The 27,943-nt window shown below is 44.0% G+C and overlaps 2 protein-coding genes and 1 pseudogene across 2 annotated transcripts; 2 read left to right on the top strand and 1 right to left on the bottom strand.

Moving 5' to 3' along the window:
• The first annotated feature begins 4,965 nt into the window (after nt 1–4,965).
• On the top strand, nt 4,966–9,555 carry LOC115173682 (proline-rich protein PRCC). Its single transcript, XM_029731987.1, has 7 exons — nt 4,966–6,034; nt 6,163–6,210; nt 6,683–7,162; nt 7,607–7,705; nt 7,957–8,103; nt 8,379–8,444; nt 8,777–9,555. Exons 1-7 carry the CDS (start codon nt 5,717–5,719, stop codon nt 8,861–8,863), a joined length of 1,245 nt encoding a protein of 414 aa, XP_029587847.1. The 5' UTR covers nt 4,966–5,716; the 3' UTR covers nt 8,864–9,555.
• Nucleotides 9,556–16,465: 6,910 nt separating this feature from the next.
• LOC115173179 (uncharacterized) lies at nt 16,466–23,499 on the bottom strand (annotated as a pseudogene).
• Nucleotides 23,500–24,222: 723 nt separating this feature from the next.
• On the top strand, nt 24,223–26,830 carry LOC115173680 (protein rapunzel). The gene is made up of 2 exons (XM_029731986.1): nt 24,223–24,326; nt 25,377–26,830. The coding sequence occupies exon 2, from the start codon at nt 25,395–25,397 to the stop codon at nt 26,085–26,087; it is 693 nt and encodes a 230-aa protein (XP_029587846.1). The 5' UTR covers nt 24,223–24,326; nt 25,377–25,394; the 3' UTR covers nt 26,088–26,830.
• Nucleotides 26,831–27,943: the final 1,113 nt, after the last annotated feature.

The raw sequence follows: 27,943 nt of genomic DNA, 5'->3' as shown, positions 1-27,943 counted from the left end.
TATACCTGAGGACATAGAGGGGTTCTGCTGCCATCTGAGGAGGCTGGTGGAATCCAACAACTAGCATTGAGTTCATGCTGCCAATGTCTGAATTCCTCATATGACTCATTTGTGGAGATTTGTTAAGATTGTATTGCTGCTCCAAATAAAGTACAGGAAATGAGAACTGTTTTGTTGTTGGCAGTATTAAAATCAATTTTAGGATGTTGGGAAATCAGTATTTCAGTATTTCAAACCAAAAACGGAGTGCTGAGTAAAGACAGTAAATGTTTTTAAAACACACTCTTTGGATCAACATGATGGCAACATTACATTTGTAAAAAAATTAAAATAACTTCTAAAAAATAAAACCTTCGAGTGATTGGCTCGCTGAAAAGCTGCTGCTACCCACTTCGAACAAAACCATGCGACAGTCTGCGACAGAAACATAGCATAGCATTTACACTTCATTCAACAATATTAGTTTTAAAACCAGCAATTGCCATTTCATGAAAATGGGCCCAGACATAAGGAGATGAGCAAGCTAAAAGCAGAAGATGGATTATCAGGACTATGATATTATATGCAGAATATTACTGCTATGGTTCGTCCGATTATGCAGAATACTGCAGAAATGCTAGAATGATCAGGTGCTAACAAACAGGTGCTCTAAGGTCAATTGACTGTTCATGGGATACAGTACATACCTCCCACAATTCCAAATGATGGACAATGTTACCACCTTTGTGAGACCTAATGATGCCAGTGCCACAGCCGCTACACCGCCAGATCAAACCGCCTCCCTCTTGTGACACTCCACAACTAACACAGCATGCTGTGTCTGGTGGAGTTGAAGCTCAACAGCTGGGAAGTGAAGCAACAACTCCCACAGAGTCCTCCAGGCATCTATATCAGTCTCTTGGTATTTGTATGTTTAGGGGGTTTGTTTCCCTGACATGTTTGAAGGATATCCATGTACTTTAAAGATACCATGAACTAATGGGTCCTTTTTTCAAATCACCATAGCAATGGTAGATTTGGACCTGCTGGATCTACTGGACCTGATAGGAAATAGGTAGCTGCTGTTCTCATTCAATGGGTAGATTTGTTTTTAGGGTTAGTATTTAGAATTTTTGTTCGTTTTTGTTTTGGGCCATCAGGTGCATGAGTTCAGCAAATCTAGCTTAATGTCAGAGTCCAATCTAATTGTTTGTATCCTTTTACAACTTAAATGATGTAAATTCACTTTTTTTGTTGGTCTGATATAAAAGTTAGTGCAAAAAGGGTCAATGCAGATGGATGCACTATCCTCTGTAGCGCCTTGCGGTTGGATGCCAGGCTGTTGCCATACCAAGCGGTGATGCAGCCAGTCAATATGCTCTCAATGGTGCAGCTGTAGAACTTTTGAAGGATCTGAGGGTGCATACCAAATCTTTTCAGCCTCCTGAGTGGGAAGAGGCATTGTCGTGTCCTCTTCACGACTGTGTTGGTGTGTGTGGACCATGATAGATCCTTAGTGATATAGTCACCGAGGAGCTTGAAGCTCTCAACTCGCTCCACTACAGCCCTGTCAATGGGAATAGGGGCGTGCTCAACCCTCCGTTTCCTGTAGTCCACAATCAGATTATTTGTCTTGCTGACGTTGAGGGAGAGGTTGTTGTCCTGGCACCACACTGCCAGGTCTCTGACCTCCTCCCTATAGGCTGTCGTTGGTGATCAGGCCTACCACCATCGTGTCATCTGCAAATTGAAAGATGGTGTTGGAGTCATGCACGACCACGCAGTCTTGGGTGAACTTGGAGTACAGGAGGGAACTAAGCACGCACCCCTGAGGGGCTCTGTGTTGAGGGTCAGCGTGGCGGATGTGTTGTTACCTACCCTTGCCACCTGGGGGCAGTCCATCAGGATGTCCAAGATCCAGTTGCAGAGGGAGGTGTTCAGTCCCAGGGTCCTTAGTGATGAGCTTGGAGGGTATTATGGTGATGAACACTGAGCTACACTCAGTGGTCAGACACTGCTGCAATTGTGGTGAGAACCATGTTCCTGAGTTTCAGGAGTGCCCTGTAAGAGTGAATGAGGTCGAAGTAGCAAGAATCAGGGCTATCTGTCCAGCAGGTGTCCTATTGAAATTGCTGAAGGAGCGAGTAGAAATGAGGACAAAATGTTTTTTTTCACCCATTCCCTGTGAGTTTTTTTCTGCGTTAAAGTTCCCTAGTTTTCACCCCCCACCCAGTAGGTGGCGGCATGCACCTCTAACGTTTGTTTGCGGACCGCCATAATACCATGAAGAAGAAGAAGTAGAAGAAATAGAAGAAGAAGAAGGGCACATGGCAGCAGCGGGCAGCAACCGAAATGGTTGCGATAATTGTTGGATTGCAATGGTGCAACCAAAAGTAGTATTATGTTTGGAGTTTTGTGTAGTTTAAGATCTGGAAAGTCAGAATGTGAGAATTTACGGTTAGAAAGAATGATGCTGTTGTTGGGGTTACAAATAAATGGTATTGAAATTCAGTTCTGTTGGATCCCGGCTCATACAGAAGTTTAGTAGATATAATAGCAAAAATTGCAGTAAAAATATAATATTGTGGATATACAGGTGCAGTTAGGTAAAGGGGAAATTAAAACATTGATTCAGAAAAATGGGTTTGATTGCTGGCAGAGACAATGGGATGAAAATAGTAATGGCAGACAGTTTTATAGTACAAGGAAATCTGTACGGGACATAGTGTCATATAATAGGAACAGAAGGGAGGAAGTTATGTTGTGTGGGATGAGATTAGGGCATACAGGATTTAATTAATCTTTGAATGTATAATGGCTGTATGGTAGAGGAAACAGTTGAATATGTATTATTATTTTATTAAATGTATGATGTAGAAAGGAAAGGTTTTTTGACAGGGTCAGAATGCACCTGTCAGTTTGTTGTGATTCGCCAATAAAACTTGAAGAAGAAGAAAAAGCTGCAACGGGCGGCTCGATACTGAGTTTCCTGAAGCCCCACACGGAGATGAAAGTCATCAATGTCAGAGGACCGGGGTTGGAAGAGGGTGGATGGCGAGAAGAAGCGAGGCAGAAAGAAGGGTACAAGGTGAAAACCTGAACCTACTGTAAAATACAAGCCTGAGTACTTTCTCCTTTGGATCAAGTACAGGAGAGAAAAATGCATGTTATGTGCCTGAAAACCCTGAGTAGTCTTGCTGGGGATCAGAAATGTCCTGTGCGAGTGAGACAGATTGACATTTCCAGGGTGAGAGCAGTGCAGAAAGTGTCATATGCTGAGGCAGTGAGGAATGTGTACGACGGTGGGCTAAGGGTGAGGGAGCCTGAGAGGATCCCTGTGAGTAGTAAGCCAGTACAGAGTGACCCCAACAGTTTGTGCTTTAGTAAGGTTGGCATCTTGGCATTTATTGCTATGGTCATTAATTGTACCGCACAGATGGAAAGGAAATCCCAGAAGATTGGATTGGTAGTAGCAGCAGCAGAGGTTTTAGGGTATCAGAGATTTTAGTGCAGAAGACCTACGGTGGTGGGGCTCTGGTCTATGTTGGGTTAGTTATAAACGCCTTTGTGTCCACTGTGGGGCTCTATGAGAATCAGAATCAGGACGAGTGTGGCGGAGTCTTCTGGGACCGACGGAAGATGGTGGAAACTGAGGTTTTGTTTGAAACTGCTAGTGAGTCGAGTGAAGCAAATAGTACAGAAAGTGAGAATGAGTGGGTTACAGTGGCGAAGAAAAAGGGAAACAAGAGAAGTAAAGCTATGTTGGAAAATAGGAAACCACTAGACTAGTTTTTGGTTGGAGTCAGGGCTTTTGATGAATGCTTCTTTGGAAATCCGTTTAACGTCTCCAGGAAAATCTGGAATGTGTTGGAAGAAAGTGTGGAGTTGGTGAGAGTCACAAGAAGTGGTCTTATTTGGATTATTTGTGTGTCTGCGGAGCAGAAGAAGCATCTGTTAAGATTCAAAATTATATTGGAGTGGAATGTTTCCTGCATGGATTTTCATAGCGCCTATCAAGGGTTTTTTTCTGGGGTGGTGCAAGAAATAAAGGCAGAGGATATAACTGAAGACATCGATGGAGTGGTTGGTGCATGTCGATTGACCTGTATGGTGGATGGAGAAAAGAAGTTCACTTCATCCATGCTACTGATCTTTGATGAAGAGTCTCTCCCTTCTCATATAAAGTTAGGATTCATGAGATACCCTGTAAGAGCTTTTGTGTACAAGCCCCTTCGATGTCATGAATGTAAAAGATTTAGTGTCAAGTGTTTGCAGAAGGGAAGAATATCGTATGCCAGATGAAGGGAAAGGCTGCAACTTTGGAGGTGAACATGTGCCTGAATTCTTGGAGTGCCCTAGTAAAGAGTGTCCAGCGTGTCTCCTTTCTGGAGGCGGTGAGAAAATTGGAACGAGTGGTGGGGAAGAAGCAATGGTAGTAGAGCCACAACGACCAGTGAAGGTTTCTCATCAACCAAGGGATAGTGAAATGCTACATGTTAAAAAGGTGGACTTTGTATTATTTATTGCAATGGTCATAAACTGTACAGCACAAGCGGAGAAAAAGTACAAGAAAATTGGAATCATTGTGAATGCCTCTTAACGTTTTTGGCGTCTTTGTGATTTCACAGCTGAGGCAGTGCAAGAAATCCTGTCGATGAATGTAGCCCCGTCACAGGCCCCTGAGCCTTTGTAGGGATGTATTTTGGAGTGGACTGTAATTGAAAAAGTTTGATGTTTTAATTTTTATTAGTTGATGTGTTTTATTTTGTAAGATGTTATTTTCCCCCTTTCCCAGAAAGTTATTTTTGTTTCTTATTCAATACCCCATCCAGCTGGTTGCGGTAATGCACCATTAACATTGGATGCCAACCACCGTTAAACCCCATCGAAGAAGAACTACAGGGGGTTTTGAGAGAATATGTTCCAGCCTCCCAGGCTGATGGACTGGTGTAGGATCTGTTGAGGCCAATGTAGTGGGAAGGGGTGGTGGGAGTGTGTTGGGGATAGTGGTATGTATATATAGGGTTAGAAGGCAGTGCAATTAAAAAAAAATTGTGAAGAAATGTGCAATGCATTTTCCAAACTGTGAAAGGCAGCAATATGCAACAAAGCGTCTCGTCTGCGGGAAAACCACAAGAAGAAGAATTTGGATTTGCGTCGAAGCTGCGCAATAAGTAGCAGCTTGAACACTTCTGTTTTGCACGCATCTATCCATGATTGGCATTAGTGACCCAAAAAGGAAATGCTAGCAATTGCTAATATTATTGGATAGAAATAGCTATTTTGGTGGAGGAAAGAAACCATGGGGTATTGACTAAATCGATTGCATAATATTAAATGTAACGGTAAACTCGAATTAGCTTAACGTTTACATTAAAAGTCTGTTAAAACGACCTGCTGAGGCCTTGTTAGCTTCGAGTCAATCAAACCTCGGCCTGTTTGAAACATTACCCTGCAGTGTGGCTCGACTTGACTTGAGCCTCGCTAGCTAGCTAGCCTTTGGCAAGCCAGTTTTTAAATTCAATTTTAAAGCTAGCAATGAAGTTGGTCTAATTTTAAATGGTTGTCCACAATTTAATTGTTCTCATGCAATACGTCTCATATACTTTTCTGGCCAAACAATTGTAGCTAGCTATCGTGAGCTTGGAAAGTGGGTCGTGGGTGCAGCTATAGCTAGTTAGCCATATCTGTATTTACCCGCTACTTATGCGAACACGCTGCTGCAGAAACATCAATAATGTCTTTGGTAGCGTATGCTAGCAGTGATGACAGTGATTCAGAAACCTCTAGTTCCATCGTCCCGGGGAGCAAACCTGGGGGACTTTTCGCACGCCTTCCTGCCCCAAAAATATCTGCCTCAGAGGCACTAGGAAACGTGCGACCAGGCAAAGGGGCAACACACGCATCATCACGGAACACTGTATCAAGCGATGGCGAAGAGGACTCAGTTACCCGTTCTCAAGCATTCAAAGGAGGGTTGCTTTTCGATTTACCTAAGCCGAAGAAGCGAACAGAGCCTGTCAAAATCACTATACCTGAGATAAAAAGAGGGGATGTAAGTAACGACCACAGGCTCATTCATACCTAGGCTACATTTTAAACATTCATTTACAGACCTTGTTTGCTTGTTTTTAAATGGATTAAAAGTGGAGATTACAACATGATTCTATGTCTTCTCAACAGTCTGACTCTGATGAAGATGAACCAAGGAGAAAGAAATCCCTGCCCCAGGTAACCTGACTTGCACTTGCATTTTAGACAATTCACAATGACAAATTCTCAGTATGTGGACATATGTATGGTTGGAAAGGCCTATCATGATCTAACCCCTGATCTAAGTCACCACTAGCTGGCCTCTGCCCACTACACAGCCCTGAACCTTAGTCTCTGTTCTAGCCGGCTACCACCCGGTACTCTACCCTGCACCCTAGAGACTGCTGCCCTATGTACATAGTCATGAACAATGGTCACTTTAATTGTGTTTGCATGGTGTTCCACTCACTTTATGTATATACTGTATTCTGTAAAAAAATATATTTTACTTTTTTTTATTGCTACTGTAGGTATTACTGCACGATTGGAACAGGAAACATAACATAACATACAGCATTTCGCTGTACCTGCGATAACATCTGTAAATCGGTGTACGAAAAACTTTGATTTGAAGACATGTTTTCTCATTGTCTTTCCACCTCTCTCTCAGGGCCCTGGCACTGGCCTTTCCTCCCTCCTGCCTCAGCCCAAAAATGTGGTTGTGAAGGAGATGCAGAGGGCCCTAGTGCCTCACACCCTCACCAAGCGGCCGGAGCCAAAGAAAACCACAAAGCCCTCTTTAGGATCCTCCCAGGGCCACGCCAGTGCTAGTGCATCCCCCTCCGCCATTAAAGCAGCAGCCAAGTCGGCTGCCCTGCAGCTAGCGAGGCAGATAGCTGCTGAGGAAAGTGACGAGGAACTGGCCCCAGAGAACTACTTCTCCCTGGGAGAGAGCTCCAAACCTCTCCCTGCTGTGATCCCCAGCCTGAACCTGGATCCTGTCCCCACCTCAGGCCTGCTACCCGCTCCTGCAAGCATACAGCGTGGTACCTTCCAGTCAGACGCCCCTCTGGACTTTAGTGCGAACCAAGAGGGAGCTTGGGGAGGTCAACAGCTAGGGGCGTACCAACAGCCCTCGGCAGAGCCTCAGGTACTGTGAAAATGTTGGGTCAATAGATATAGCTATCTTTCTCTAGATGGATGGACAGATAAACTTTATTGCGTTGCAATGCATTATATAAAACAATGTTGCCAATACACCAAAATAAACTACAATAATACTCAACTTCCACAATTTACCAAATACAATAGACCCGCTGTGCATTATCTACTCAAATCTCCAACTACAACTTATTTTAGAAGAGAGCAAATGATCTATATCAGTCTCTTACCAAGCTGATATACAGGTTCAAACATCAGATATACTCTGCCCAGAATGGATCCTTATTGACCCCTACGAGTTGCTCTTGCAGATAACAGTTCGCTGTAAAATCTCTCTTGTTTTCATCCATTGAGACACATCAGAATAGCGTAATGCTTTTATTGTCATGTTGCGTTGATACAGGCTAACAAAAAACATTCTCCTGTTGGATAGGGCTACTACAACGAGGCTTACTACCAGGATCCTGAGTCTGACCCAGCGTTGCCTGAGCCAGAGCAACCTAGCTCCTCCGCCCTGTTTGATGATGAAGCGGTATGAAAGTTTCTTGACTTGACAATGGTTTATTGGCTTGTTATTGATCGGGAATGTCCTCCCCCCCCCCCCCCCCCCCCCCCCGATTAATCAGGAAGTCCTGCTTGTCTGACACTATCCTGTATATCACTGAAATTGATTTGTTTTATATTGTCCTGATCACATCTTTAATTGTCAACATAGTTCATGCACTGAATAAATAGGTTACCGCTTCAAGATATAGAGGAGTATATAATGTTTTCTGGCTGCAGTTCATGAGGCTGCAGGGGAAAAGGAACAGGGGCAAGGAAGAGGTGAAGTTCCTGGAGATCAAGGGAGATGATCAGCTGAGTGGCAACCAGCAGTGGATGACCAAGAGCATGACTGAGGAGAAGCAGGAGCGCAAGTCCTTCAGCAAGGTGAGAGAGATTTGCAAAGGAGCTGTCCCGATATTGCTTACACTTGTCCACTCCTTCCAGATCTGTGAACATCTGAAGGGTTGTTAGGGGCTAGGCGCAGAATTGGAAACTGTATTGTAGTAGTGATGATGATGGGGTAGGGGAATATTAGGCAATAGTGGAACGAGAGCTGTGGAGTTGGTGGGGCAGGACTTTTTCCATGTGGCCTAGGTGAGGATTTTGTCATCTGTTCTCAATGTTGCTTGGCCTGACCCCCTGACCTTTTCCCTCTATAGAAAAAGGGAGACCAACCCACAGGGCAACAGCGACGCAAGCACCAGATCACATACCTCATCCACCAGGTGAGTACATATACATTGCAAGATCGTGTTACAGTACTGTCTTGGAATCTAACACCAAGGTCCCATTCAGTAGACACAAACGGGAGAAAATAAATAAAATGTGTTCCCACTGGGCAAGTTGGACCTCTCTTCTGTTGAGAAAAAAATATACTTTTTCTCTAGTTTGGCACCAACTGAACATGACCTGGCACACCTATCACTTGCAATTTTTTAAACACTCAACATGCATGATTATTGGCCTCACATCAACATACCTAAATTTAACCAGATATGGGATGTTCACAAGCATGTGTCAGTTTGAGCGAACTTGTTGTAATTCTTATCACCTATAGGCAAAGGAGCGAGAGCTGGAGCTGAAGAACAGCTGGGCCGACAACAAGCTGACTCGCCGGCAAACACAGGCAAAATACGGCTTCTAAGAACCGTAACAGGAGGCTTGGTGGCATGCATAGCCCTCCCCCTGAAGATTAGAGTAGTACAGTCCACAAGGTTCCCTCAACAATGTGGGTCATACTATACCCTTGCAGTGGTGGAGGGGTTACACACCTCATCGACCCATCCTTGGAGATGCTAGCACTGACTTTCCTTATTGTTCACCCTTATTTGTTGGCCTCCCTGGATTTGTGATACTTAAAACATTTCTGATTTAAACCATTTTGGTGGGACTATTTTATATTATGTTGGTTCTTGGCTGCATAGGAAATCACATGGTTAACAGACACAATATGGTTTCCTGGGAAATACTGTTTAAATGCAATTTCATGTGGCGGTATTTTTCATATTACACCTTGAACCACCAATGATCAATAGTCTGAGAATAAGAGGAACGTTTCCCTTGTGGTGTCGATATTTTCTTCTTCTTGTATGTTTCCAAGGGTGGGACAGTGACCTGTTCTTAAATCATGTCAATCCAACCATAAGCTTTCCCTGGGTTTTTAGATGTTAGAAAACACATTTGGTGGGCTTGGTGGAATTGCCCTGTGGTGGCGACGCTTCAACCTGACCACTTTGGAATATGTCTCTATTGGATTTTGGGGGAGAGTTGGTGTCTTTTTAAAGGAGCCAGAAACTCCTACTGTCATCTGTGAATAAACATGATCATATACAGTGATGACAGAGACTTATTGAAATTGTACACTTAACAAAAATATAAACATAACATTTTTAAAGATTTTACTGAGTTAGTTCATATAAGGAAATCAGTCAATTGAAATATATTAATTAGGACCTTATCTATGGATTTCACATGACTAGGAATACAGATATGCGTCTGTTGGGCACAGATACCTTAAAAAAAGGTAGATGCGTGGGTCAGAAAACCAGTCCGTATCTAGTGTGACCACCATTTGCCTCATGCAGTGCAACACACCCTTCGCATAGAGTTGATCAGACTGTTAATTGTGGCCTGTGGAATGTTGTCCCACTCCTCTTCGATGGCTGTGAGAAGTTGCTGGATATAGGCTGGAACTGGAACACGCTGTCATACACCTTGATCCAGAGCATCCCAAACATGCTCAACGGGTGACATGTCTGGTGAGTATGCAGGCCATGGAAAAACTGGGACACTTTCAGTTTCCGGGAATTATGTACAGATCCTTGCGACGTGGCCAGGCATTATCGTGTAGGTGGTGCTGGCGGCTGAAGAATGGCACGACATTAGGGCTCAGGATCTTGTCACGGTATCTCTGAGCATTCAAATTGCAATCGATTAAAATGCAATTGTGTTTGTAGCTTATGCCTGCCTGTACCAGAACCCCACCGCCACCATAGGGTACTCTGTTCACAACCTTGACATAATCAAACCACTCACCTAAACATTGCCATACACGTGGTCTGCCATCTGCATTTGAAACCGGGATTAATCCATGAAGAGCACACTTCTCCAGTGTGCCAGTGTCCATCGAAGGTGAGCATTTGCCTACTGAAGTCGGTTACGACGCCAAACTTCAGTCAGGTCAAGACCTTGGTGACGACAACGAGCACGAAGCTTCCCTGAGACAGTTTGTGCAGAAATTCTTTGTGCAAACCCACAGTTTCCTCAGCTGTCTGGGTGGCTGGTCTCCGACGATACCGCAGATGAAGAAGCCAGATGTGGAGGTCCTGGGCTGGCGTGGTTACACGTGGTCTGCGGGTGTGAGGCCGGTTGGACGTACTTCCACATTCTTTCAAATTACTTTGGAGGTGGCTTATGGTATAGATATTAACATTAAATTCTCTGGCAACAGTTATGGTGTACATTCCTGCTGTCAGCATGACAATTGCACGCTCCTTCAACTTGAGACATCTGTTGCATTGTTTGACAAAACTTCACATTTTAAAGTGGGCTGTTTTATTGTCCCCAACACAAGGTGCACCTGTGTAATCATGCTGTTTAATCAGCTTCTTGATATGCCACACCTGTCAGGTTGATGGATTGTTTTGGCCAAGGGGAAATGGTCACTAACAGGGATGTAAACAAATTTGTGCACAAAATTTGAGAAGCTTTTTGTGCATATGGAACATTTCTGGGATCTTTTATTTCAGCTTATGAAACATGGGACCAACACTTTACATGTTGCGTTTATATTTTTTGTTCATTCTAGTAATGAGCTGTGCTATTTGAATAAAATTTAACTGCCATTGTTTCTCAAGTTGTGGAAAATCTTTTAGGATGTTTCTTCCTCTTCAGAGGTAGCGTGGTTGTAAAATTTGATCTGTTATGCATTTTACCGTCCCAGCTAGCCAACCAGGTTTTTAAATGGCTTCGCTGGCCAGGCCTCAACATTTAGTGATGAATTGGTCATTCATATTTTTGAAGGGTACACTGCACATTCTACTGGTTTTGTTGTAGCTCGATATGGTGATATACGGGGACCACGTCAATTCTGGATCTAAAGACATACTGTATGTGTAAGAAATATGCTAATAGCTCCATATAGCAATTTGATAGATTAAGGAGCATTCATTGCTTACACATATCCAATCCACTCAGATCTTCAAGGGTGAGAATTAAGGGAAATGGAGCATGGAGGGGCAGTTTCCTTAATCCCATTTTTAAAAAAAGATGAAAAGCAACACAGTCCAACGATCAGGATTCTACCTTATGTGATAAATAAACTAGCTCATAAGTGTTTTGTATATCATCACTCCTGTTAAATCAAAGCAAAATATATCACAATTTAACCATCATGTTGACATTGGCAGAAACAACGCCTGGTGCCGTGAAAAGCACCCCATTGAGGGCAATGGTATAGCAGACAGACTGCTAGATTTCTAAAGGTGTTACGGTTAACTACAAAGGTCTGTGCTTTGTCAAGCTCCTTAGGAGGTATTTCGATACTGTATATCAATGAAGAAATGTGGGAAATACCTTTTTGTTTTACCCTATACTTTGTTACATGTTTTGTGCTGTTAAAATCAAATATTTAATTTCCTGACTATTTTTGTCAGATTTGATACGTATTGTACAATGTCCTGTCCACCAATATCTCAGCTCTTAACATTGCTTAAAGAGAAACTGAAATAAATCAGTCGATAGTACCGACACCTGGAAACCAAGACCAAGTTAATGGCTCCATCACAGGCATTTGCACTGCGCACTGTAACTGCTCTTCATATCAACTTGCAGTGAAAGTGACATGCATCACATGCATATGAAAATAATGAAATTACAAAATGAAAGAGCAGAATACAATGTACAACCATGAGTTTGTCATGAAATAAATACTTCTTCCACTTTCAAAACAGAACCAAATAATTGATTTACTGTTATTGCCAGGAGTCAAACAGAGTAAACTGTTCTGTGAGCATCTAGTAATGACATTAAGTGCTCCAAATCTACGTTTAAAGTTTAGTCCTCAAACGCGGGGTTCTTTGTCTTTTTTCTGCTTCTCTGTGGGTGGAACTGCTTTTTTTTCTTCCCTTAGTCGCCTCTGGTGCGGCAGCCACGTCTGGGGTAGCTGGGGCAGTCTCAACCACTGGGGCAGCCTCTGGAGCTGCCACCTCTGGAGCTGGAGCTACCACCACGGGCACGGCAACTTTTGGAGCCGCAACTGCAATCGCCTTTGAAATGCTAGCCTCTGTAACTGCGGCTGCTACAACCTCTGAAACGGCAGACTCTGGAACTGCAACTGCCTCTGAAACAACAGCCTCAGGAACACACAAAAAATAAAAGGTTCCTGGAGTATTCTTTAGGGGTTCTTCAAATTGAAAGTGTAGGGCAACCCCTATAAATTCTTTGAAGAACCCTTTAAAAGGGTTCTTCAAAGAACCCCTTTTAATGGATCCTCGAAGAACCCTTTGAAGAACCTTTTGGGGTTCATTTTTTAACTACCCCCATCCCCTATTAATAATAATAATAATAATACGCATAACAATAACACAATATTTTAGTTGTCAGTGTTTATTATGACTTTAAATAAAAAATGAGGTGAACTCCCAGCAAAGCCCCAAGTCCAATGGGTATATTCTCTGGCGTGTTGATGTTTATGTGTTGATGTTCTCCGTATCCATAGCCAGAATGATTGTGCAGTTATATTCAGAGGTGTATGGAAAGTGAAGTCTGTGAATCCAAACAATAGTAAGTATACAGATGATTAACAAAACATACACACGACAGTATTCATTCCTTGGTTTTTGTGGTAAATGTGAATTGAAAAAAAACGTTTGAAAATGGTTTTCATACACATCCGATGGGATATTCATTGAAGAGGTAAGGGAGGAGGATGGTAAATGTGATCTACATAACATACCGATACCAATTGACATACCTTTGTATACCTCATTGTCTGTATACCTGCAGACACAAAGTGAGCAGTTCAGTCAACTGCACCCAATACAGCTAGCCTTCAACATATTCTTATAGCCTACATATTCTTACCTCTGTTGATTGATAGCCATTGAATTGTGTCCATATTCTGTTTTAGAAAGATTTGCACAAATATGAAAATATAGATGGTATCATCATAAAAAAATATCAATTTAGATCATATAAGGGACAAACCTTATCTGAAACATTTAAAGATCTCAATTTAAGGTAAGTGCCTACACCTGCTGTCCTTTCTAATTCAAATCCAAATGTTTTTTGTGTTGGGCAGTTAGGTTCCTGCAAGAACCCCCACCAACTAAGGAGGTCCCTCGATGAACACCACCTCCTATGGGGTTCTTGGAAGAACCTTTTGAGGGCAATTTTCAGTGCCAAGAACCCTAAGGTTCTTCAAAGAACTTTGAGGATCTTAGAAGAACCTTTGTTGAAGCCCTAATTTTTAGAGTACAGCTGTCTCAGAAATGGCAGCCTCTGGAACTGTTGCTGCAATAACCTCTCAAACGGCTGCCTTTGGAACAGTAGTTGCCTTTGGAACAGTAGTTGCCTCTGAAACTGCAGCTGCCTCTGAAACTGCAGCTGCCTCTGAAACTGCAGCTGCCTCTGAAACTGCAGCTGCCTCTGAAACTACGGCCTCTTGTACCACAAGTGCCTCTTCCTGCTTTTGCTTTTTCAACAGTGAGCCGACTCGCTGTGCAGTCTTCAAAGGGCACCACCAAAATGGGAATCAGCACAGTGTCTATCCCGTTAACCTGGGGAGAAAAGGCAAATTAAAACTAGAACCACCAGATTACCAAAACGGGCACGCTGCGCATGTGTCCTGGGGCCCCCAACCCCCCCCCCCCCTCCCCCCCATAGGTCGAGGAACCTCTCGATAGCATATGAACACGCCATAAGTCATGGCAAAATGTGTAGAATTGCAGGCAATTCAATTTAAAATGGCAAATTCTCTCCACCTCATGACAAAACATATAGAATAGCAGAAAATGTTGCTTTAAAAATGCTAATTTCTCTCAGCCTCATGGCAAAATGTCTAGAATAGCATAAGATTAGCTATAAAACTGCACATTTTTCTCTGTGCTCCATGGCTAAATGTGTATGATTTCTGCAAGTTAGTTTCCAAAAATTCCGGGTGGGGGGGCCCTTGACCCCTTGACTTTTTCCACATTATGTTACGTTACAGCGTTATTCTAAAATTGTTTTAATAGTTTTTTTCCCACATCAATCTACACAAAATACCCCATAATGTCAAAGCAAAAACAGGTTTTAGAATTTTTTTGAAAAAGCGCGTGAGCTGCCCAGTGACACAAGCCTACCAGACGAGCTAAATTACTTCTTTGCGCACTTCGAGGCAAGCAACACTGAAGCATGCATGAGAGCACCAGCTGTTCCGGACAACTGTGTGATCACGCTCTCCGTAGCCAATGTCAGTTAGACCTTTAAACAGGTCAACATTTACAAGGCCACATGGCCAAACGGATTACCAGGACGTGTAATCCGAGTATGCGCTGCCCAACTGCCAAGTGTCTTCACTGACATTTTCAACCTGTCCCTGACCGAGTCTGTAATACCAACATGTTTCAAGCAGACCACCATAGTCTCTGTGACCAAGAACACCAAGGTAACCTAACTAAATGACTACTGACCTGTAGCACTCAAGTCTGTAGTCATGAAGTGCTTTGAAAGGCTGGTCATGGTTCACATTATCCCAGAAACCCTAGACCCACTCCAATTTGCATACCGCCCTAACAGATCCATAGATGACGAAATCTCTATTGCACTCCACACTGCCCTTTCCCACCTGTACAAAAGGAACACCTACGTGAGAATGCTATTCATTGACTACAGCTCAGCGTTCAACACCATAGTGCCCTCAAAGCTCATCATTAAGCTAAGGACCCTAGAACTAAACACCTCCCTCTGCAACTGGATCCTGGACTTCGTGACGGGCTGCCCTCCAGGTGGTAAGGGTAGGTAACAACACATCTGCCACGCTGATCCTCAACACGGGGGCCCCTCAGGGGTGCGTGCTCAGTCCCCTCCTGTACTCCCTGTTCACCCATGACTGCATGACTCCAACACCATCATTAAGTTTGCCGACGACACAACAGTGGTAGGCCTGATCGCCGGCAACGATGAGACAGCCTATAGGGAGGAGGTCAGAGACCTGGCAGTGTGATGCCAGGATAACAAACTCTCCCTCAACGTGATCCAGACAAAGGAGATGGTTGTGGACTCCAGGAAAAGGAGGGCCAAGCACACCCCCATTCTCATCGACGGGCTGTAGTGGAGCATGTTGAGAGCTTCAAGCTCCTTGGTGTCCACATCCCCAATGAACGGTCATGGTCCAAGCACACCAAGACATTCGTGAAGAGGGCACAACAACACCTATTCCCCCTCAGGAAACTGAAAAGATTTGGCATTGATCCTCAAATCCTCAAAAGGTTCTACAGCTGCACCATCGAGAGCATCCTGACCGGTTGCATCACCTCCTGGTATGGCAACTGATCGGCCTCCGACCGCAAGGCACTACAGAGGGTAGAACGTATGGCCCAGTACATCACTGGAGCCAAGCTTCCTGCCATCCAGGACCTCTACACCAGGTGATGTCAGAGGAAGGCCCTAAAAATTGCCAAAGACTCCAGCCACCCTAGTCATAGACTGTTCTTTCTGCTACCGAATGGCAAGCGGTACCGGAGCGCCAAGCCTCGGTCCAAAATACTTCTTAAAACAGCTTCTACCCTCAAGCCATAAGACTCCTGAACAGCTAACTGGACTATTTGCATTGAATTTACCACAGGTGGACTCCAATCAAGTTGTAGAAACATCTCAAGGATGACCAATAGAAACAGCATGCACCTAAGCTCAATTTCAAGTCTCATAGCAAATGGTCTGAATACTTATGTAAATAAGGTATTACTGTTTTTATTTTTATTAAATTTGCTAACATTTCTAAAAACCTGTTTTCACTTTGTCATTATGGGGTATTGTGTGTAGATTGATGAGTACAGTTTTTCATTTAATCAATTTTAGAATAAGGCTGGCTGTAAGGTAAAAAAATCTGGGAAAATTCGAGGGGTCTAAATACTGTTGCACTGTATATCTGTATATCTATAAATAGCATAGTAATGTTTTGGTCAAACTAAGGTTTGTGTTCATTTACTTATTTATAACGATAAAAGACAAGGTTTCAGTGTGGGAAAGTTATTGTCATCACACCTGTTTGAACACAGGTAAATTCTTTCTACAGCTGTTTTCTTTCAAAATCTCCATTCAGTCAATTCAAGTCTAATTTATTTCTACTGACAATTTTGAATAGCCTGTCCAATCATACTTAAATTGTGTCATTGTTGTAACTGAAACACCGCTGGGTTTGAAAGTGGTTAATATTTTAATGACATCACTTTCAAACAGATACCATATGTCAGGATTAAAAAAGAAAATGTCTTTTCCCTTTTGAGTTCATATTTTGTGGTGTGGCATTCTTCCCAAATGTGCCTGTTTTCTTTGAGCATCAGCACTTAAAGTAAATGTTCACTACAAAATCAAAGTTCATCAGACATTTTTAGATGGAGATGAGTCCATGTCCATCTGTTGTATAGGTCCCACTATGAATGAGAAAATAGAGGTGCGACTCATCCATGAACACCTGCTCGGAGTACACGTCCTGGTAATCCGTCTGGCCCTGCGGCCTTGTGAATGTTAACCTTTTTAAACGTCAAGAGACAACTACTTAGTTAAGTGGCAAGGCATAGTGAAAACAAGCATACAATATGCAAACTGGACTCCCAGTTCTTATGTAGTCCCAGCAATTTTCATTTGATTGTATCTATGTTGATTGTATGGTAGCAGGCTTGGTAGATGAGGGACCTCTCTCTCAGTTGAAGTTGATGATCATTTGAAGGAGGGGAGCGGTGGGGAAGTCCATGGTGATGATTCCGAACCCCCTGGTCTGCCCTATCTCTGCCATCAGGTAGTCATACAGGTGGGCGTTGATACGCTGGGCTCCGCTGCCGTAAGTGAGACAGATATGGGCCTTGTTGCCCACAGGGGCAGCTTCCAGATGTTCATGCACACTTTGCCATTTCTCAGGCACATGCAGGAGGGTGTTGACCTGGGGAGACAAGTTTATGACACTCAATACATTTTCCTAGCAAATCAAATCAAATGTATTTATATAGCCCTTCTTACATCAGCTGATATCTCAAAGTGCTGTACAGAAACCCAGCCTAAAACCCCAAACTGCAAGCAATGCAGGTGTAGAAGCACGGTGGCTAGGAAAAACTCCCTAGAAAGGCCAAAACCTAGGAAGAAACCTAGAGAGGAACCAGGCTATGAGGGGTAGCCAGTCCTCTTCTGGCTGTGCCAGGTGGAGATTATAACAGAACATGGCCAAGATGTTCAAATGTTCATAAATGACCAGCATGATCAGATAATAATAATCACAGTAGTTGTCGAGGGTGCAACAAGTCAGCATCTCAAGAGTAAATGTCAGTTGGCTTTTCATAGCCGATCATTGAGAGTATCTCTACCGCTCCTGCTGTCTCTAGAGAGTTGAAAACAGCAGGTCTGGGACAGGTAGCACGTCCGGTGAACAGGTCAGGGTTCCATAGCCGCAGGCAGAACAGTTGAAACTGGAGCAGCAGCACGGCCAGGTGGACTGGGGGCAGCAAGGAGTCATCATGCCAGGTAGTCCTGAGGCATGGTACTAGGGCTCAGGTCCTCCGAGAGAGAGAAAGAAAGAAAGAGAGAAAGAAAGAAAGAGAGAATTAGAGAGAGCATACTTAAATTCACACAGGACACTGGATAAGACAGGAGAAATACTCCAGATATAACAGACTGACCCTAGCCCCCCGACACATAAACTACTGCAGCATAAATACTGGAGGCTGAGACAGGAGGGGTCAGGAGACACTGTGGCCCCATCCGATGATACCCCAGGACAGGGCCAAACAGGAAGGATATAACCCCAACCACTTTGCCAAAGCACAGCCCCCACACCACTAGAGAGATATCTTCAACCACCAACATACCATCCTGAGACAAGGTCGAGTATAGCCCACATAGATCTCCGCCACGGCACAACACAATGGGGGGCACCAACCCAGACAGGAAGACCACGTCAGTGACTCAACCCACTCAAGTGACGCACCCCTCTTAGGGACGGCATGGAAGAACACCAATAAGCCAGTGACTCAGCCCCTGTAATAGGGTTAGAGGCAGAGAATCCCAGTGGAGAGAGGGGAACCGGCCAGGCAGAGACAGCAAGGGCGGTTCGTTGCTCCAGAGCCTTTCCGTTCACCTTCACACTCCTGGGCCAGACTACACTCAATCATAGGACCTACTGAAGAGATGAGTCTTCAGTAAAGACTTAAAGGCCGAGACCGAGTCCTGCGTCTCTCACATGGGTAGGCAGACCATTCCATAAAAATGGAGCTCTATAGGAGAAAGCCCTGCCTCCAGCTGTTTGCTTAGAAATTCTAGGGACAATTAGGAGGCTTGCGTCTTGTGACCGTAGCGTACGTGTAGGTATGTACGGCAGGACCAAATCGGAAAGATAGGTAGGTGCAAGCCCATGTAATGCTTTGTAGGTTAGCAGTAAAACCTTGAAATCAGCCCTTGCCTTAACAGGAAGCCAGTGTAGGGAGGCTAGCACTGGAGTAATATGATTAAAACAATTGGTTCTAGTCAGGATTCTAGCAGCCGTATTTAGCACTAACTGAAGTTTATTTAGTACTTTATCCGGGTAGCCGGAAAGTAGAGCATTGCAGTAGTCCAACCTAGAAGTAACAAAAGCATGGATGAATTTTTCTGCATCATTTTTGGACAGAAAGTTTCTGATTTTTGCAATGTTACGTAGATGGAAAAAAGCTGTCCTTGAAACAGTCTTGATATGTTCTTCAAAAGAGAGATCAGGGTCCAGAGTAATGCCGAGGTCCTTCACAGTTTTATTTGAGATGACTGTACAACCATCAAGATTAATTGTAAGATTCAACATAAGATCTCTTTGTTTCTTGGGACCTAGAACAAGCATCTCTGTTTTGTCCGAGTTTAAAAGTAGAAAGTTTGCAGCCATCCACTTCCTTATGTCTGAAACACAGGCTTCTAGCGAGGGCAATTTTGGGGCTTCACCATGTTTCATTGAAATGTATAGCTGTGTGTCATCCGCATAGCAGTGAAATTTAACATTATGTTTTCGAATGACATCCCCAAGAGGTAAAATATATAGTGAAAACAATAGTGGTCCTAAAACGGAACCTTGAGGAACACCAAAATTTACAGTTGATTTGTCAGAGGACAAACCATTCACAGAGACAAACTGATATCTTTCCGACAGATAAGATCTAAACCAGGCCAGAACTTGTCCGTGTAGACCAATTTGGGTTTCCAATCTCTCCAAAAGAATGTGGTGATCGATGGTATCAAAAGCAGCACTAAGATCTAGGAGCACGAGGACAGATGCAGAGCCTCGTCTGACGCCATTAAAAGGTAATTTACCACCTTCACAAGTGCAGTCTCAGTACTATGATGGGGTCTAAAACCAGACTGAAGCCAGATCCAGTGGATAGAGAGCCGTTTATTATGTTCAACATAGGAGGGCCAAGCACAGGAAGCAGCTCTTTCAGTAGTTTAGTTGGAATAGGGTCCAGTATGCAGCTTGAAGGTTTAGAGGCCATGATTATTTTCATCATTGTGTCAAGAGATATAGTACTAAAACACTTTAGTGTCTCCCTTGATCCTAGGTCCTGGCAGAGTTGTGCAGACTCAGGACAACGGAGCTTTGGAGGAATACGCAGATTTAAAGAGGACTGTAATTTGCTTTCTAATGATCATGATCTTTTCCTCAAAGAAGTTCATGAATTTATTACTGCTGAAGTGAAAGCTATCCTCTCTTGGGGAATGCTGCTTTTTAGTTAGCTTTGCGACAGTATCAAAAAGACATTTCGGATTGTTCTTATTTTCCTCAATTAAGTTGGAAAAATAGGATGATCGAGCAGCAGTGAGGGCTCTTCGATACTGCACGGTACTGTCTTTCCAAGCTAGTCGGAAGACTTCCAGTTTGGTGTGGCGCCATTTCCGTTCCAATTTTCTGGAAGCTTGCTTCAGAGCTCGTGTATTTTCTGTATACCAGGGAGCTAGTTTCTTATGACAAATGTTTTTAGTTATTAGGGGTGCAACTGCATCTAGGGTATTGCGCAAGGTTAAATTGAGTTCCTCAGTTAGGTGGTTAACTGATTTTTGTCCTCTGATGTCCTTGGGTAGGCAGAGGGAGTCTGGAAGGGCATCAAGGAATCTTTGGGTTGTCTTTGAATTTATAGCACGACTTTTGATGCTCCTTGGTTGGGGTCTGAGCAGATTATTTGTTGCGATTGCAAACGTAATAAAATGGTGGTCCGATAGTCCAGGATTATGAGGAAAAACATTAAGATCCACAACATTTATTCCACAGGACAATGACTGTGGCAGTGAGTAGGTCCAGAGACATGTTGGACAAAACCCACTGAGTCGATGATGGCTCCGAAAGCCTTTTGGGGTGGGTCTGTGGACTTTTCCATGTGAATATTAAAGTCACCAAAAATTTGAATATTATCTGCTATGGCTACAATGTCCGATAGGAATTCAGGGAACTCAGTGATGAACGCTGTATATGGCCCAGGAGGCCTGTAAACAGTAGCTATAAAAAGTGATTGAGTAGGCTGCATAGATTTCATGACTAGAAGCACAAAAGACGAAAACGTCTTTGTTTTTTTTTGGTAAATTGAAATTTGCTATCGTAAATGTTAGCAACACTTCCGCCTTTTTGGGATGCATGGGGGATATGGTCACTAGTGTAACCAGGAGGCGAGGCCTCATTTAACACAGTAAATTCATCAGGCTTAAGCCATGTTTCAGTCAGGCCAATCACATCAAGATTATGATCAGTGATTAGTTCATTGACTATAACTGCCTTTGAAGTGAGGGATCTAACATTAAGTAGCTCTATTTTGAGATGTGAGGTATCACGATCTCTTTCAATAATGGCAGGAATGGAGGAGGTCTTTATTCTAGTGAGATTGCTAAGGCAAACAGGGCCATGTTTAGTTTTGCCCAACCTAGGTCGAGGCACAGACACGGTCTCAATGGGGATAGCTGAGCTGACAACACTGACTGCTAGTGGCAGACTCCACTAAGCTGGCTAACAGCCTGCTGCCTGGCCTGCACCCTATTTCATTGTGTTGCTAGGGGAGTTAGAGCCCTGTCTATGTTCGTAGATAAGATGAGAGCACCCCTCCAGCTAGTATGGAGTCCGTCACTCCTCAACAGGCCAGGTTTGGGCCTGTTTGTGGGTGAGTCCCGGAAAGAGGGCCAATTATCTACAAATTCTATCTTTTGAGAGGGGCAGAAAACAGTTTTCAACCAGCGATTGAGTTGTGAGACTCTGCTGTAGAGCTCATCACTCCCCCTGGGAGGGGGCCAGAGACAATTACTCGATGCCTACACATCTTTCTAGCTGATTTACACGCTGAAGCTATGTTGCGCTTGGTGACCTCTGACTGTTTCATCCTAACATCGTTGGTGCCGACGTGGATAACAATATCTCTATACTCTCTACACTCGCCAGTTTTAGCTTTAGCCAGCACCATCTTCAGATTAGTCTTAACGTCAGTAGCCCTGCCCCCTGGTAAACAGTGTATGATCGCTGGATGATTCGTTTTAAGTCTAATACTGCGGGTAATGGAGTCGCCAATGACTAGGGTTTTCAATTTGTCAGAGCTAATGGTGGGAAGCTTCGGCGTCTCAGACCCCGTAACGGGAGGAGTAGAGACCAGAGAAGGCTCGGCCTCTGACTCCGACTCGCTCCGACTCGACACCGGTTGAGCATTCCTACAGCATTTCCCTCCAGAAGCCATGAGAAAGTTGTCCGGCTGTGGGGACCGTGCGAGAGGATTTATACTAACGTTACTATCTGTACTTACTGGTGGCACAGACGCTGTTTCATCCTTTCCTACACTGAAATTACCCTTGCCTAACAATTGCGTCTGAAGCTGGGCTTGCAGCACAGCTATCCTCGCCGTAAGGCGATCGTTCTCCTGTATATTATGAGTACAACGACTGCAATTAGAAGGCATCATGTTAATGTTTCTACTTAGCTTCGGCTGTTGGAAGTCCTGACGAACCATGTCCAGATAAAACGTCCGGAGTGAAAAAGTTGAATGAAAAAATTTGAGTGAGGGAAAAACTAAAAATATAAATGGTAAATAAAAAGTAAAAACCGTAAAGTTGTCAGGTAGCAAAGTAAGGTTGGCAACAAAACGCACAGCAGCACGTAACCAAGTATGCAAGTTGTGACCGGAAAAACGATTTAATTTTCAAAAATGACTGTCTCCTTACCCTCCAGTCGTCTGCGATGTCCAGGCCGATTCCGAGGTCAGGTCCGCCAAAGTCCTGCAGGATAATGAGCATCCCTCTGTTCTCTCCCACAGTGGGCTTGAGCCGACTGTTCCTCAGCAGGTCCCAGTCGACGTAGAGGTGGATGTAGCTGCCTACCATCCGTAGAAGTCGAAGGACTCACTGAACTCCTCCTTGAGCCGCACCAGCACCATCTCGCTGGTGTACTCACTTAGGAAGTCGGCCACGCCCTCCAGCACGTCGCTGAAGTGCGCCCAGAGGTAAGACACGCCGTGGTGGATGGTGAGGTTGCCACGCACATGGCGCACACGCACGTCCAGGAAGCGCACACCGGCCTGGAGCTGCGACGCCAGCCTCCAGGACTGGCACTCAGCCAAGGCGCCGCTGTAGATGGCCATGGTGACGTCGGACAGCATGCAGCTGTCCGGGAGGCCCGCCGTCCAGGAGGGGTTGACAAACTCGGGGGCTGGAGTATGTTGTTGTACTCGGGCCTCTGGATGGTACTGTTGCTCAAGCAAACAACCCTGGTGGGTAATTAGTTTGGTGTCAAAGGTCAATACCTAATCCTGAAGTTAGCAAATTATTAGACTCACAACTGACACACACCACTCCTACACTCCTTCTCTAGGGTTGTGTCAAAATTTTCCTGAATGATGTCCTTTCCTTATATCCTTTACTTTATAACTACAGAAGGCTTAGATTGGCCTCTTCTATATTGCTTTGTCCCCTCCAGTCATTTCAGATCAGTGCTAATGACATTGTCTCCTTGAACTATTCAAGACTATTGAGACACAACCCCTGACTACCTTTGAAACAAGATACTCACCCCAGTAGGACCATCAGCTTGATTAACATCTTCCACATCCTTATATTAAGCAAACCAGAGAGCACAATTTTCATTTTTCTATTTTTATTTACGGATCCAACATTTACACTCCAACACTCAGACATCATTTACAAACGAAGCATTTGTGTTTAGTGAGTCCACCAGATCATAGGCAGTAGGGATGACGAGGGATGTTCTCTTGATAAGTGTGTGAATTTGACAATTTTCCTGTCCTGTTAAGCATTTAAAATGTACTTGGTTGTCAGGGAAAATGTATGGAGCAAAAAGTGCATTATTTTCTTTAGGAATGTAGTGGAGTAGTAGTAAAAGTTGTCAAAAATAGAAATATTAAAGACCAGATATAAAAAAAAATACTTATGTAATACTTGAAATTAATTTTACTTAAGTACTTTACTCTACTGGTGTGTGCGTGTGTGAGAGAGAGAGATAGAAAGTTGTGGTGTGATATGTTGGTTGAGTACTGTGAAAGCAGAAAATAAAGAATTGCCATGCAAATTGATGAACATACAGTAGATATATTATATTCTAATGGATTCCCCCTACCCTTATCCCTACAACACTATAAAACAATTATTGCTACTGAAGGTGTGGATGTATTTGATATACCTAAAACAATAGACACCCTGCCTGTCCTCTGTTTGGGTTACAACCATAAAGCAGTCAGCTGCATTTTCCCCTTCATCCAATCAGCACAGCCCGAACAAGAGTCATGTTTCCTCGTTCCTCTGTCCTTATATGGCAGAATGTAGGCTGGGCTTCTCAGACTGTGGGACTCCTGGAAAATGGTGGCTTGGAAATATTGACAGCTTGTGTGAAGAGAAGTGTAACAATAGCTTGAACTCAGGTAAAAAATAAGAAATGTATCCTCAATGGCTTTGTATTATCTTTTGGGGGTTTATCTGAAAAGGAACTCTGTTTAGATATATTTAATTCAAAAGGGAAATCAGTGGTTCATGATACATGCTTGTGGTTGGAGATACAGGAAATGTATTTAGTTAGACCAAAATGAATGTGATTTACTAATGGCAAAAGGTTCTCTGAATTGATGAAGATTGGCATGTGCCTTCATCATTTTGTTAATCTTTAGAAAAACTGGCACTGTAATAGGAGGTCAATGATCGAACTTAACGTACCCTCGAGACACCCACTGGTCTTCCTGATTTTTTTTCTGCATTGCCGGCTTGGGCATGATGAGTAAGAGCTAAGCTATGAACTATGATTATAAATGTTTTGTGTGTTTGGCCACAGCCACACAGATCAGTTGGTGTACACACACAGGACAGCAGCCACTCCCTTTAAACCAGTTACCCAAATGGATGTCTGCGTGGGGTTTGGAATTTAGAAGCATTCTATGCCATGTATTTGAATGAAATACTCTACTTGATTAGAACTGATCGCTCAGTCATAAATATGAAAATTAAAAGTTTGATAATGAAATATGTTTCTCTTAGAAAGGCATTGTCTCTCTTTCTCTTTCAAATAAGAAATAACAGTTCATCTTGGCTTCTAAACCTAAGTAATTAGTGACTTGTTGCCCTGGCCTATAGACTTGTTGCTTACTACACAACTAGGGGCTTTATGAGTGGTGTCCCTCAGGAGTATTACGACTGTAACTTGATACCTGAAGCTAAAAGACACACAGTGACATAATGCATGTGTAGAATGTAACTTGAGAACTAAGATGCCTGATTTTGCCTGCAGCATTAAAAGTAATAAGATTGGAATTCTACTGAAACATTGGTCAATCCTCCATCTACAAGAAAAACAGAAACAGTTCAGTTCATTGTCTACTCTCACAACAGCCTGACAGTGTCTGCTCTTTCTCTCCTTTCTCTTCTTCTTTCTCTATATTTTTTTCTCTCTCTCTCTGTCTGTCTTGCTCACTGTTTGTCAGAGTCAGAAGCTCACAGCGATGGCTGACGCCGGGCAGATCAGAAAGACAGCGGTCAAGGTGCTGGGCTGCGTGGAGAAGGTATCCTCTTTCGCCTCGTCCATCAACCCCCTCTTCGGCATCGTCTCCTCCCTGGTGGGGGTGGTGCGCATAGGCCTGGTGGGCGATGAGGCGCACGCCCTGGACAAGGACTTCCAGGTGGTGCACGGCAAGCTGGAGAGCATCTCTGCGAAGAACCGCCAATGCCTGCGGCAGATCCGTGTGGACGAGGTCAATGAGACATTTGGTAAGTACGAGGAGTACATCAAGCACCAGTACGCCGCCTTCAGCTCCATGGTGGCACTGGTGAGGAAGGACCCAGAGGGAGCGCGGCGCCACATGGACAACTTCGAATGGGTCTATGAGAGGGACAAGAGCGACCTGAGCCTGGACGTGTACTACCGGGGCGTAATGGGCACCGGGTCGGTGTTCGGAAGGCCCCTGCTGAAGGTGTACCTGGAGCACTGCAACGGAGACCGCAGGGTCATGGAGCACTGGTGCTCCCAGGTGGGACACCTGTTCCACATCGGCCTGATCGCCCTCATGGCCTACACAGCGGTGACAGAGGATGACGAGGACGAGGTGCGAGAGAAGTGGGCCAAGCGTGTGGAGGACATCCAAGACAAGATGCAGGAGGTTTTGAGTCAGTGCAAAGAGGAGAGGAGTCTTCCCTAAAGCTTGGGGAAGGGGAGAGGTGGGGGCCCTGTCCAGAAATTACCCTTACTCCCAGTCCTGGAGTGCTACTGGGTGTGTATTATGTCCTGGGTGTTCCTACCCTGCTCTAATATATCCGATTCTACTAATCAGCTGCTGATCATGGGCCTAATTAGCTAAACCAGGTATGTTAGAGCAGGGATGGAATAAACGCCTGCAGACCCAGTAGCTATTCAGTAAAAAGTCTGGCCACCCCTGCTCTAACTCCTTTTTAGAACTGGATAGGTACAAGCAATTTGGCTGTAGTTCCACCTTGCTCTGGAATTTTTTGCCAAACATTTCTTAGACCTGTCCAATTTATTCTGATCAACACAAGTGCCAAGGGGTAGGGGCTAGGGGTTGATTCTTGAGAGGGCCAACGATTTGAAGGGAGGTTAGGTGGGTGAGAAGTTGAGTTTGGTGGTTAAAACTGTGGAGAAGAGGTTCGTTCCCACTTTCTCAGCAACCAGACTCATTCAAGTGGACCAAGTAAAGCAAGGAAATCATGTATTATGAATAGATGGGAAACTAAATTCACAGTAAAAGCAATCAAATGTATTGTCATTTATTTGGGTCAACTGAACTCTGTTGTTGTGGCAATAGTTCCTAATTTGAACTTGTGTTCATACAGCTGCCTTATATTAGCCTACCTGTCAATACTCTCTGACTGTCTGTTAATGTTTTATACACTGTCTTCAATAAACAAGTCGAAATTATGACCCATATTACAGTATGCACAATAATCATTTGACTGAAACACTAGTATCTCTCTCTCGCTCTGTTTGCTATGTGGCCAATGATGTCACCATACATCAGGGGTTCCCAACCTAGGGACCTTCCTTGATTTGAGGGGTACAATTCGTAATTGTTTATACCGATCTAAAACGAGGCAGAAATCTGTGATGCTTTATGCTAGAAACAAGAGGTATAATGCCAGATGAAGACTGATGCACATGGGAATATCAATCAATGAAATGTATTTATAAAGGCCTTTTTTTAACATTTGGGGCGGCAGGTAGCCTAGTGGTTAGAGCGCTGGGCCAGTAACCGAAAGGTTGCTGGATCGAATCCCTGAGCTGACAAGGGAACAAGGGAGCTAACCCAGTGTTCCCTGGTAGGCTGTCATTGTAAATAAGAATTTGTTCTTAACTGACTTGCCTAGTTCAATAAAGGTATAAAAAAAAAACAGTGAGCAATGCAGATGTAGAAGCATCTTAGGAATAACTCCCTAGGAAGAAACCTAGGAACCAGGCTCTGAGGGGTGGCCAGGCTGTGCCGGGTGGATATTATAAGAGTAGATGGCCATTAAGGCCAGATCAATGTTCATAGATGACGAGCAGGGTCAAATAATAATCACAGTGGTTGTAGATGGTGCAACAGGTCAGCACCTCAGGATTAAATGTCAGTTGGTTTTTCATAGCTGAGCATTCAGAGGTTGAGACAGCAGGTGAGGGAGAGAGAGGGTCAAATACAGCAGGTCTGGGACAAGATAGCATAATTTCACCAGATAGGACAGACTGACCTTAGTCCCCTGGCACATAGACTATTGCAGCATAGCTACTGGAGGCTGAGACAGGGCCGGGGACACTGTGGCCCTGTCCGATGATACCCCTGGACAGGGCCAACCAGGCAGAATATAACTCTTCCCACTTTGCCAAAGTACAGCCCCCACACCACAAGAAGGATATCAACCGACCACCAATTTACTACCCTGAGACAAGGCTGAGTATAGTCCACAAAGTTCTCCTCCACCGCACAACCCGAGGGGGTGCAAAACCAGACAGGAAGATCATGTCAGTGACTCATCCCACTCAAGTCGAGTATAGCAAAAAAAGCCT

Source organism: Salmo trutta, chromosome 34 (genome assembly GCF_901001165.1).
Source record: "Salmo trutta chromosome 34, fSalTru1.1, whole genome shotgun sequence".
Taxonomy (NCBI): Eukaryota; Metazoa; Chordata; class Actinopteri; order Salmoniformes; family Salmonidae; genus Salmo; species Salmo trutta.
The sequence above is the reverse complement of the archived record's forward strand: the minus strand, read 5'-3'. Positions and strand labels throughout refer to the sequence as shown.

Coding starts and splice junctions, on each gene's coding strand:
- LOC115173680 (XM_029731986.1), top strand. CDS start 25,395: ATGGCTGACGCCGGGCAGATCAGAAAGACAGCGGTCAAGGTGCTGGGC.
- LOC115173682 (XM_029731987.1), top strand. CDS start 5,717: ATGTCTTTGGTAGCGTATGCTAGCAGTGATGACAGTGATTCAGAAACC. Junction 6,035..6,162: donor CTGAGATAAAAAGAGGGGAT/GTAAGTAACGAC, acceptor TCTTCTCAACAG/TCTGACTCTGATGAAGATGA. Junction 8,445..8,776: donor TCACATACCTCATCCACCAG/GTGAGTACATAT, acceptor TATCACCTATAG/GCAAAGGAGCGAGAGCTGGA.